Source organism: Phoxinus phoxinus (assembly GCF_949152265.1).
Source record: "Phoxinus phoxinus genome assembly, chromosome: 15".
Classification (NCBI taxonomy): domain Eukaryota; kingdom Metazoa; phylum Chordata; class Actinopteri; order Cypriniformes; family Leuciscidae; genus Phoxinus; species Phoxinus phoxinus.
Genome location: NC_136890.1, coordinates 31,949,989 through 31,962,437, shown reverse-complemented (window position 1 = coordinate 31,962,437; position 12,449 = coordinate 31,949,989). Strand labels below are relative to the sequence as shown.

Below are 12,449 nucleotides of genomic sequence, written 5' to 3'. Positions count from 1 at the left end.
TTTAGGTTTCAGTTTAAAGGGGTGGTGAAATGCCCTTTTCATAAGATGTAAAATAAATATCTGATGTCCCCAGAGTATGTGTGTGAAGCATGTTATAAAGCATGTTAAAGTTGTCACTTTTTGAGGGTTTGCAAAACCGCACCGTTTTGTGCCTGGGCCTTTAAATGCAAATGAGATGCTGCAGAGGGCGGGGTTTCAAAAGCTTGTGTGTGTGTGTGTGTGTGTGTGTGTGTGTGTGTGTGTGTGTGTGTGTGTTAGCAGCTGCGATTACCTCATGCACACACACTAAAATGACAGAAACGGTTCTGCCTTTAATGTTAAAACGGAGTCAGACAAAGATGGAGAGACTCAAGAAGAAGTGACATGTAGAAGCAACAGGACGTCTCTGAATGGTTAGTGGATGAATTTATGTTGCTGATGTGGAGTTAACTATCTTCAATTAGCATATTCTGTCATGATAATCTATAAATCGCTCGTATAGGAACTGTTGTGAGATGCACACAGAGTGATTTTCTATTGCATGTGAAAAGACGGATGCTAAAGTTTGAGCTGACTCACAAATGTGCTCGACTACAACAACTCTTCCTCTTCTCAACATGGACTGCGTGTTCCCCGGGGGCGGGGCTTATGTAAATTCTAGGGTTGGTGATGTCACTAACCCGTGAGGAATGTCGTGTAGTTCCTACTAGAGTGCGGATCGGGCCGACTTTTTCAGTCCGAGCCCGGCCCGCGTCCGACAGAGCAGTAACCGAACCCGACCCGAGCCCGACAGGCACAAAGATATTTATGTTCGAGCCCGACCCGAGCCCGACAGTTAAAATCCCATTTTTTTCTCAAGACAATTGTACGTTTGTTTGTGTGGAAAGCCCGCTTTTATTAAGCAACTGTAGGAAGGCAATCGGAAATGTCAACAGGACAAGCGCATCAGTGCGCGGAGCAACAAGCGCTCTTAACACCTGGCGTGCGCACATTATGCACGCGTTTCGTTGTCACGGCTACATAAACAAATGTCCGCACACAGGAAGACGGATGTTATGGTAATATTTTACATGTATTTAAATTACAAAAACGAACGTTTGCATCAAGTGAAAGCATCAGGCACATCGGCTACCTACATAAGCTGTTTTAAATTTAAAATGTTCAATGCCTTATCGTGCTGATGTGACCGAGCCCGACCCGAACCCGAACATCATTTCTAAATATCTGTCCGAACCCGGCCCGGCCCGGTGGGTACCGGCGGGTCCCGTCGGGCTCGGGTCGGGTATCCATCCTCTAGTTCCTACCAGCCGTTTGTTGTAGTCCTTTTCTTTAAAAGCGAATATCTCTCTTTACTTTGAGCATTGTAACTTTGCAGATGTTGTTTATGATCAAACAGCAACATTACACACTAACTAAAGATAGAAAAGTGAACTTTGGATACTCAACCACCCCTTTAAATGACAAAAAAAAGCATACTCAGAGAGCGCTCCAAAATATATGTTTGATTATACCATCTAGATGCTCAAAATTGATTGATTAGTATCGGTTCGGCTCGCTTGGAACCTCAACCGAGGTGGTGCTATTTAAGTGAGCCGTCCCGGGGTGCGTTTCCCAAAAGCACTGTTAGCCAACTATGGTCGCAAGTGCCATTGAACTCTATTGGTAACGACAGAACTTGCGACCATAGTTGGCTTTGAGAAACGCACCCCCGAGCCGCACCATGCAGTGGAAAAGTACCACAACACACACACACACACACTCACAGTGTTTGACGTGGTGTTGTGGAGCCAAAACCTCCTTATGTTTTTTCCGGGCACGTTTATATGTAAATTGCACACGCTTATTTTGTCCAATAGATCAAAAGATCTGAAAAAAAACATACATTTACCCGCTCATAGATCCTCCCATAGAAGAAATCAGGACAGAAGTGACTGAACATGAACAAGAGAGACACCAGGTGTAAACCGGAGTCTCTCGTCTACTTCTGATCCGATCGACCATAACGCATCTGAATACCAGGTGTGAACACCTTACAATGTACGTAGTGGATCTTCAAACAATGGCGAAGATTAACTTTAAAGAGTTTGACGCTTCGTACTGTGGAGCTACAGAAGATCACGACAGAACGTGGGAGTTTCTGAACAAAGCAGTTCTATCATTTAATTCACGTGCATAGTATCTATTAACCCATCATATTTTATTGTCATGCATAAGTGCAGCATAAACTGTCTGTAGTTTTGTAGTGTTGCCAGCTAGTAAACGTTGCTGAGTTTTCCTCTCGACAACAGCGTTTTATCCCTGCAAATCCGTGCGCCTTGCAGAATATCTCTAAACCGTTTCCAGATCCAGCGCATTTGACAGCAACAATAACAGCAATAAACACTGATCCCCCCCCACCCCCCACCCCCACCACACACACACACACACACACACACATGAATGAGTACAGAGTTGAAATGAGTCTTTTTCACGGCCAATTGGTGATGGTTGGGGAAAAGCTCTGAGCAAACTACAACAGGAGGACGACACACACACACACACACACACACACAGGAGTGATGGCACTGTTTGACAATATTACCGTCGTGTTTAGTGGAGTAAAGATGACATGCAAACACCCGAGTCATGCAAAACACAGCCCTTGAGAAACTGGACCCAAGTTAAATGAGCAAAACAACCACAAGACCGATGCTACACACTACGCGTGTCATTTCTGCACCACAATAGACCCTTCGATTCAATTCACGTTTATATTTGTGTAGCACTTTTCATAATGCATATCGTTTCAAAGCAGATTTCCAGAAAATGCACGTGTCTACATTACAACACAAGAGTGATCTGTCATCAGACTGTCCAAGTTAAGTATTCAGCAATGCACATATACAAATTACGCAGTTAGCTAACATCCTATATACATTTTAGGCAGAAACAATGAGCTCATGCAAGCTATTATTACAAGTTATGAACCTAATGATTACAATATATAGAAAATGTAGCATTGGTGCATGTTGATTCAGAGTTTGCATCATCCGAAGTCCTCGTTTTCACATTTCCAGGGTTCTCAAGTCGTCATATTTAGGTAAACTTCTATTGTGGAGAACGCTCGGAAACTACGACAAATATTTTTGCGATCCCAATCTCCCCAATAGCAAAGGACAAAATACACAATAGCATTTCTATGACTTTCCAAAAGAGTTTGAGATTGATTACATTGGTCAGAAGAGAGAAAGATGTCAAGTTTGCATCAATCATAGTGTTATGAATGGACATAACATTGTTTAAAAATGAAAATATAACAAACATTGCCAGATTTACTATCTGTGAGGAAGCATCATCACACCACTCTGTGAAAAGTGTCCAAGGTTTCCAAACAAGATTACCAAAACTCCTTCCGCCCCAAACCTGCCATGACTATCTATTTTGCATGAACTAACAAAAAATCTTCAGGAAGTCAACCTATGCTTTGTTGCATTATGAATTAAGTACAGTGTGCAAGTGTTCATCCACGGTCAGTTTTCTCTTTCAGGTCAACTAGGGTCATCATGAATTTTAAAATTCTGTCATTATTTACTCAACTATCCCTTATATACAACAGGACTGCATTCGTGAAATGCATTGGAAATGTGTGTGTGTGTCCATTTGCAGAGTTGTATAGATGCCTGATAGCCTCTGCACATTAAACTGGGAAAGGAGAAAGTTTTTAAACATAATGCAATTCAGCTAAAATATGACATGAAAGACAAACTAGAACAAATATACAGAAATAAACACTGAAATCCAACTGTTAAAAATTGCATATTTCACCAGCTTCCATATTGGTCACACTCTGGGACAAAAGAGGACAGTCTGTTTGCACAGGGATCTTGTTAGCCTGCTCCCTATTGGTCAGATCTGTCCTAAAAGAGACTCGCAGGGACCTTTTGGCCTGTCCTTTCCATGAGCGCCCACGGAAATGCCATCTGGCTGGTGTGAATTATTACCACGGCAACGGCCATGTGACCTGAGACCAGTGGAAACCAAGGTCACCAAAACCTGTAGCCCATCTATTTCTGTGTCATCTCTTTTATATGAGGTTAGAAGAACCCGGCGTTCGTTCTTACGGGGACATGTCCGATCACTTAGGAGACAGATTTAATGAGAGACGTTATTCTGTGTCGTTCTCATCTTCAGTTCAAAATAAGGTCATTATCATTAACAAAAGACAGAACTAGCAGCGACTAATACTTTTCTAGGAATGTAGGAATAGGAATGTGCTGTCAAATCGATGAATCACATCTAACATAAACATATACTGTGTGTGTATATAATATATATATATATATAAAACGGTTTCTTTTTTTCAAAACCATCAAAACCCTGTTGCAAAACTATTTCTCACATCAACACATGCATGATGTTCATCCATTCACTTTAACATTTCAGTGAGAGAATATCACCACAAAACACTGAGACACTTATCGGTATGATTTATATCAAGAGTCAAGACAAGATGATGCCAAATATTCCCTCTTATGAACAATTCCCAATGAGACCCAAATGCAAGGCTCGTTCGTGAGGGAGTATCAGCGAAACACCTCTGAGGATTAATGGCAGTACAGGAACTGCTGTATGAAATGATGTAATTTGAGAGCAACCAAAGCGACAGCCATAAGCCACAGACCCCAGCGAAAACATCATCTGACACGGCCAGATGCTCCGCTACAGACCAACACAGACAAAGAGGGTCATAAATCAACTGTCAGCCGCAGATACCCCCCTCTCCTAAACTTATGCGTCCGCTGGTCAATACAAGCAGTCGCGCTGCATTCAGGAGGGGGGGTCCTCGGGTTAGAGGAATACACAATATATTTCCAGGAAGAAGCGTTTGAACTTGAAGCTTTAATGCACGTGAAGTTTTTGGACACGTTAAAGGTGCTGCAGACCTCCACCTTTTCTCTTTCACCCGTCCTAGTCTAGGGATCTCGCTGGAGTCCAAGTTCAAGAGTGGGTGAGGGGCCCTCGGGGGACGCCATAGACACGACGTCCCGCAGGGGCCACAAGGGAGAATAACAAAGACCATCACAGCATGCAATAAACAGCGTCTGACTGCATTCATAAATGAGTTAACAGTGATGTCTTGTAAATATTTAAAATGTTAACATGTAGGCCTATGCATCCGTACCAGATAACAGCAAACGTTAACAACTTAAGACTTAAATGTAAGAGTGCAATACTTCTGTTGTTACATGAGGCAACTTTTTGTGAGACATCAAACAGATTCATAAGTAGCATCTATGCGCATATCATAATTAGTAGTCTTGCAACTCATTAATCAATGCATTTTTAAACTCAATCAGTGCAAAATGCAAGAGACTGCGATAAAAAATGACTATTGCAACTGTTGACTATTGCAACAATGACTACTGACATACACTACTGTTCAAAATGTTGGGGTCGGTAAGATTTTTTTATGTTTTTGAAAGAAGTTTCTTCTGCTCACCAGTCATTTATTTGATGAGAAACACAGCAAAAACAGTAATATCGTGAAAGAAATAATGTTACGATTTCAAATAACCGTTTTCTACTTAAATATATTTTAAAGTGTAATTTATTCCTGTGATCAAAGCTGAATTTTCAGCATCATTACTCCAGTCTTCAGTGTCACATGATCCTTCAGAAATCATTATAATATGATGATTTGCTGCTCAATAAACATTTCTGATTATCAATATTAAAAACAGTTGCGCTGCTTGTGGAAACCGTGATGCATTTTTTTCAGGATTCTTTGATGAACAGAAAGTAAGCAAAAGCATTCATTTGAAATATAAATATTTTGCAACATTATAAATGTCTGTAATGTCAATGTAATGCATACTTGCTGAATAAAAAAGTATTCATAAAAAAAAAAACATACTGACCCTAAACTTTTGAACGAGTATTTACACATAAAATCAAAGCATCCACAAATATTTTTGCTTCATCACATGCATTAAGTTTCAATAAATTGTTTCTACAAACTAAAATCATGTACTAGATGTGGAACGGTTCCACAAAAGATTCAATAACACAATACACTTGATCTTCCCCACACATGTGAGCCCGTTATAATATACAAGATGCTGTGGAAGCATTCGGTGGCGGCATTCATGTGGCATTAAATATGACTCGAACTGTCACAGGCTGCAGGTGAGAACATCAATAACCTGAGCCAGGTGTGACCTAGACTAACTCCAGAAACAAAGAAAAACTCTGATGTGCAAATGTGTGCGATTCATGTATGGAGCCCAGCAGATTGGTGGGAAATAACACGCTCACTGCTGGTGTGCTTGTCAAAGCCACTTTTACCAGCTGATTCATAATGACAGATGGATTCAGACTCTTTAACTCACAGCAGATTAAACAATGTCAAGAGTTGAATGCATGCACACAGAATGAAATCTGACAACTTGTTCAGTATTGAAAAACAAAAAGATCAGCTAATTGACTGAAACCCTTTGTCCTGTCCTCTACGGGCCACCGTAGAGTAGATTATATGAGAAACATGACTCCTCCCCATCAAAACGTTCAATATTCAGATCAGCAATCGATCAATGTGTTTCTCAGTGACTGATTCTTACACTTTAACATTTAATCTCCTCAATCTGGTTATGAGCAGCGTTTTGATTCATCGCCCTAGTAGACAAATTCTGAGCACAATCCAGACAATAACCATCTGATATTTGTCCAGATGAGCTCTCCGTGAAAACATGTTTGCTCTCCCTGTCCATGAACAGGTTGAGGTTTGGATAACCTCAATATGGATGCGTTACCCGGAGCGTTCTGTCCATCTGTATTCAAAATAATAAAGAATGAGAGAGACCCTCCAACCACAGTCTATGGAGCCCTTCTTTGGAAAGGCTTGAATAACAATCGGCCACACACACACACACACACACACACACACACACACAGACAGATCTGATTCCTCTCCGGCTTGGCTTGGCATGCTCTTGTCATTTCTTATGTTACAGAACATCAATCATAGGGCTGAGTCTGTGCCCTTGCGCTGGCCGAGGCTGATTTACAAACATTAGCAGGGAATGCAATTACACAGTCCGAGAAGCGCGAACAGTCGGCCAGCGTTCTGGTTTTGAAGCGTCACAAGCGGTGTGGATGGAGCGTTCACACTGCGGTTGGAACGAAACCGGAGTGCACAGTTAAATACAACAGGCTGATACATTGTATCCTGCAAAAATGCACTCCAAAATACTAACAATAGCAAAGGGTAAAAAAAAATCTATAATGTTTATTAAAACATGATATCTCTTCTATTGAAAAGTCTAATTAAAAGTCTTTATATACATGTATATACACATATGTATGCAAAACTTATAGAATAGAAAACGTAACAAATTTAAATCAAATTTATTTTAGAATTTATTTTTAGTTTAGTCTGGTATTCAAGTTTTTCAAATACATACGAAACCAACATGAACACAAAGATTGCATTTCTAATAGAATGACCCATATGTTTGAAACTAGATTTTTCCAAGATTTCTTAATTAATTTCTTAATCATCTAGAACAATATTATTTGACATTGACCCTGAAATCATAACTCAATTTGCAGGCAATGCATATCGTTAATGAATTAGGCTATACCCACACCACCAACATCACATGCAAGGTTAAATCTTGAACGTTTGAATACATATGTTGTAAATGTTCTTAACATTTGAAGTCAATTTAAAGCCATTGTAAAAACTTAGGCTACATCTTTCAAATAAAACTTATTTTTTTCTACTGTTCATGAATTCTACTGTTAACAGCTGGCGAAGAATACACACAAGGCATAACATAACACATGAGCACATTGAAGTTAATATGCATTTTATAACAGGAGTACTTACTATTAAGTCGTGTCATGATACATAAAGACGTCAATAATAAACTTTGCTATAACAGAAACTCTGATGGTGCGACGTTCATTACGCTCCGTGTGATCATTACTGAAGCACACTAATAAAGTCAATACGCGAGTGATAGATACATACAATAAACATGAAAGGTCTCAAATATATGAGCTGTTTATTTCATAAAGTCTGAGGTGAATCACAAACCGGCACTTGACAGAACGAGCCGCGCGCGCGTCACCGTTCCGTATTTTCTATTAGAATAAAACACATTAGGCTGATAAAAAGTTAAAGTCCACAACTCGGAAAGGCATTAAAAGTTTCCGTTGCCAACAAACCTCGTGTATGAAGCGTTAAAATAGCGTTAAATGTGATGTTAAAGCGCGTTGGTGTGCGCGAGGCTGCAGTCGCTGCTCTTGCGCGCTCCTGATCAATGATTGAACCGAACAAAAGGCAGAAGAGGATCAATTACTAATAACTATCAATGCAACACCACCATCCCGTCCCTCTAAAGTCACCAAAAGAGAAAATGCATGAAATGCAAGGTGCATTAGCGCGTATAGGATCGTGTCGTGTAAAAAAGGTGAGAAATAAGACCAACCTGAAGCCGCCGGAGATCAAATTTCTTCCAATATTGAAACATCGATCCCACATCGGCGGCCATCTTGAGCACAATATTCAAGAGCGGCTACAATAAATATATGGGCTGGATTCCCCCCGTTAAACAGCGTTGACGATTACACTCCACATGAAAAAAAAAATGTTAGGAAAATAACAGTTGTGGAAAACTAGACGGGACGCGCAGCGCGCGAGAGCCGGTGGGTGCGATATGAACAGAATATAGATGCATATAGATGCATTAGTGCAGCTCCCGGGATTGCACTTGATTTTGGGTTTGGTAAAGTTATCAATACTGACGTAACGGGTTGATCAATAACGTCTGGGAAGTGGAAGGAGAACAACGAGCAACCAATGCGCATCGCCAGATGTTTGATGCGTAAAACGCTGAAATCATTACATATCATTAATGAGCCCCATATAATGAGATTTGCAACTTTAGGTCAATAATGCGTAATGCATGCTATAATTGCAATGAAAGAGTCGCATGAATAGAATAAACACTGAATGGATGAAAGCTTTTGTGTTTGGAGTGAATATGTATTTTAATAATGTCCTTGTGAATAATGAAGTGCTGAATAGTGCCATTTATGGCACGAAGATAAGCGTGATGAAATAGTGCTGTCGCTTATTAAAAACTCTTATGGGGCTTTTTAACATATTTTTAGATGATGTAAACTGCAAAAAAAATAAACAAAACAAGTTAGATTAGGTAAATATTAGTAAAGCAGCATAAAATGCACAAGCTTGAACAAAAAGTGCAAGTTTAGTCCATGCAGTTAGTTTATGAGATAGAGATTCATGGAGCTGCAATGTGTGGAATTTCAATAAACACCAGGAATATTTGTTAGTGACTTATCTAAAACATTCAGATTTTGTTAACGAGTGTAAATGCAAAGGTGTTTTCTCTTACAAATGCTCTTCTGTGTGTTTGAATACGGTTGAATGTTAAAAAATGTATAAATTGCATTCCTAGACGGGAAAAAAAGCCATAAATGTTATAGTCGGATTGTGTGATCAATGCATTATTGAAATTCTGAATGGACAGTTCTGTTCAAACGTTAACACGTGCTCCCTCTTGTGGAACAGGACCATAGCCCTTCCAATGAGGACTATATTCTGACATAAATGTGGCACATTTTGTCCAAATCACATCTTTATCATTATAATATTGGTGTAACCTAAAGACCAACATCCAGAGCATCCGAACTGTGGCCTTTCCGTGTAAGCAAGTTTCATTAACACATTGTCGTGCATAATGACTATAACTGCAGTTCTTAAAAAAAAAAAAAAAAAAAAAAAAAAAACTAATTCCTTTTTCAAATAATTTTTTAACACAGCCAACCTTTTGGTAAACCTTGTTCAGATGATTACAAAAAGTCTGTGGATTTATGTTGGTGTTTAGAAAAGACTTGTGTATCTGAAAGGCTCTGGATTACAGATATCAGTATAATAATGTGTTGAAATGAAACTGTTTAAGAGGTTAACTGCTCCGGTGGCTTGTGGACTGCGAGCAATTACTAGTGAGCACATCTGTCATTCTCCTCTTCGCTATTAAAACCAAACGCAAGTCTATTTTTAAGTAGAAATGTATTTGCACTTTGTAAGCCACCTACGGGGAATATAAAAGGTGCTTATTAAAAGTTTCTGTTTTATTGCTTTTTATTTATTGCTTCAGGGGGGAAAATAACTGCGTCGCTTTTATAAGAAAGGAATAATATATCTTGTTTTGATATGGCTCACTGTTAAATTTGAAATTTAAATCAGTTCTGATATACAAGCCTGATGCACCAACACTTATTACTTTTGTTCAAATCTAAATATGCGGACATTTGAGGGTGCAAAAACTGTTGGATTATTGAGAACAGAACAGTGGGAGATTTTTACGAACCTCTGAAGGCAGCAGAGCAAGCTGTGAGGTTTTTTTAAAAAAACGTAAAAAATAATAATATTTAGCATAATATCTGAGACGAAAAAATGGCACAAATGAACATAAAAAAAAACTAAACTCAAAAGGTGCTATATCTGAATAAAGATGTGATTCAGCCATTGGCCATCTAATGAGTGCACCGAGTGCGTGGATTGAGGTTGTGTATGCAGTGGCCTAGATACACATAAATGTTTGACTAAGCTTGGCAATAATATAATTCCAGGAATATCGGTGAGAGCTGCTGAACTCTGATATATTGATCCACTCAGGAGTGCAAAAGGCCTTGAAACAGAAGCTTGTTGAGATTGCCACCAGGTGGCTGGAATGATTTAGCATGAGATATGCATCTCCTCTCTGCATAGAAAACTAGAAACTAGAAAGGTTTTAATGAGGACCTACAGTATCATGCCCTTTTCAAAGTCTTGCTTTTTTGGGGGGCTCTACTAGAATAGGTTTTTATGCTTGAATGTTCAAAAATACACATTACATGTCATATTCTGTATTTGACATTGTTGCAGCTTCTCTCTTCCCAGGCAGTGAAAAAAATATATATTTCTCGCTAACTTCCCTCTGTCTCTTGCTGCATCTGATATCGCATACTTCCCTACTATAATATAGGCAAAAAACAGTTTGTGAAAAACTAAAGAAGTCCACAGTAGGTACTCAAGCACCCAATTCTTCCGGTGAGATTCTGAAGTGTGCATACGATGGACACTTTACTGTCCCATGAGGCCACAGGAGAGGATTCATGAATGGCAGTGAAGCAACACAACTAACACTGATAGGTCATGAATCATGATAAGTGAGCCGTACCGAACCGAGCCGTACCGTACCATGCAGTGGAAAAGCGCCAATAATGACAACATACATGGCGAATGATGTGGTACGTCCAGATTACATTCATACTACACACTCATACTATACAGAACATACTTTTATAGCGGTCGTGAAGTAACTTATTCAAAATAAATACGTAGTCACAAGAGTTTGCGAATTCCAGCGCAGCCCTTTCCTCAGATTTACTCATTGCTTATGAGTGTCCACTGCGTAATAATCCAGGAACTGCGCAGGTACCAGCAGCGCAATGAATGATATTACAAACTTAGTGCCGGTGTTCTGTCGATGTAGCATACTTTGTCAGAATAGCATACCGGAAGTTGAGTTTTATAGCGGGGTCTGTCAATTTAGCCTACTTTGTCAAAACTGCATACCAGTGTTTGTGAAGGGTATGCTTCTTTGGTGGCCCCTGGTTTAATAAAAATACAGTTTATAAAGGGGTATGTTGTTTTGATGGCCCCTGGTTTAATACAAATGCAGTTTATAAAGGGGTATGTTGTTTTGATGGCCCCTGGTTTAATACAAATGCAGTTTATAAAGGGGTATGTTGTTTTGATGGCCCCTGGTTTAATAAAAATACAGTTTATAAAGGGGTATGTTGTTGGTAATGTGTATATAATATGCGATATAATTCCACTGCTGCGCATGCGCATTAACCGAAGGTATCCCATTCTGATGGGTATGGTGTTCCGTCAGAACACCTGTTACGTTGGAAGTTACCGAGCTGGGGACTATTTTCAGGCGCTGCGTAATATCACTGGGCTGCTGGTACGGCAGCTGTTCCTTGATTATTACGCAGGAATGAGAGTCTAATCATATTGGCCTAGAAAGTCACAACTTTTCATTTTCTGTCGGTCTTAGTAAACGATGTAACTACAGAAGAGTCAAGCTTTAAATAGGAAAAATATCGAAACTCTTTGGTCATTTTTTTGAGAGAGATGCTAACGGTCTAATCAGATTCAATGATCTATGCTAAGCTATGCTAAAAGTGCTACCGCCAGACCCGGAGATCGGCTAAATGGATTCGAAAACGGTAAAACTCAACAGTTTAACTCTAGAGTTGGAAAATTATCCTATTTCCAAAAAAAAGTGGATTGTTCCTTTAAATGATGAATATCGTGATGTGTTCATTCACGGAAGAAAACTCAAGAGTACACTGGAGGCGTTTCAGAGAATGACGTTGTGCTTTACAGACCCTTGTCATGCTCAAACAGA

General features: G+C 39.6%; 2 protein-coding genes across 2 annotated transcripts in view; both read right to left on the bottom strand.

Annotated features, from left to right (window-relative positions):
* Positions 1-8,516, bottom strand: part of cux2b (cut-like homeobox 2b) — a 159,362-nt gene extending 150,846 nt beyond the window's left edge. Inside the window, exon 1 of the mRNA XM_079636523.1 lies at positions 8,451-8,516. Coding sequence (XP_079492649.1) covers positions 8,451-8,513 — 63 coding nt within the window. The 5' untranslated portion in view covers positions 8,514-8,516. The remainder of the gene's footprint in view (positions 1-8,450) is intronic.
* Positions 8,123-12,449, bottom strand: part of rad9b (RAD9 checkpoint clamp component B) — a 56,505-nt gene continuing 52,178 nt past the window's right edge. The window contains exon 12 of the mRNA XM_079636529.1: positions 8,123-8,275. Within this exon, the coding sequence (XP_079492655.1) occupies positions 8,138-8,275 (138 nt within the window). The 3' untranslated portion in view covers positions 8,123-8,137. The remainder of the gene's footprint in view (positions 8,276-12,449) is intronic.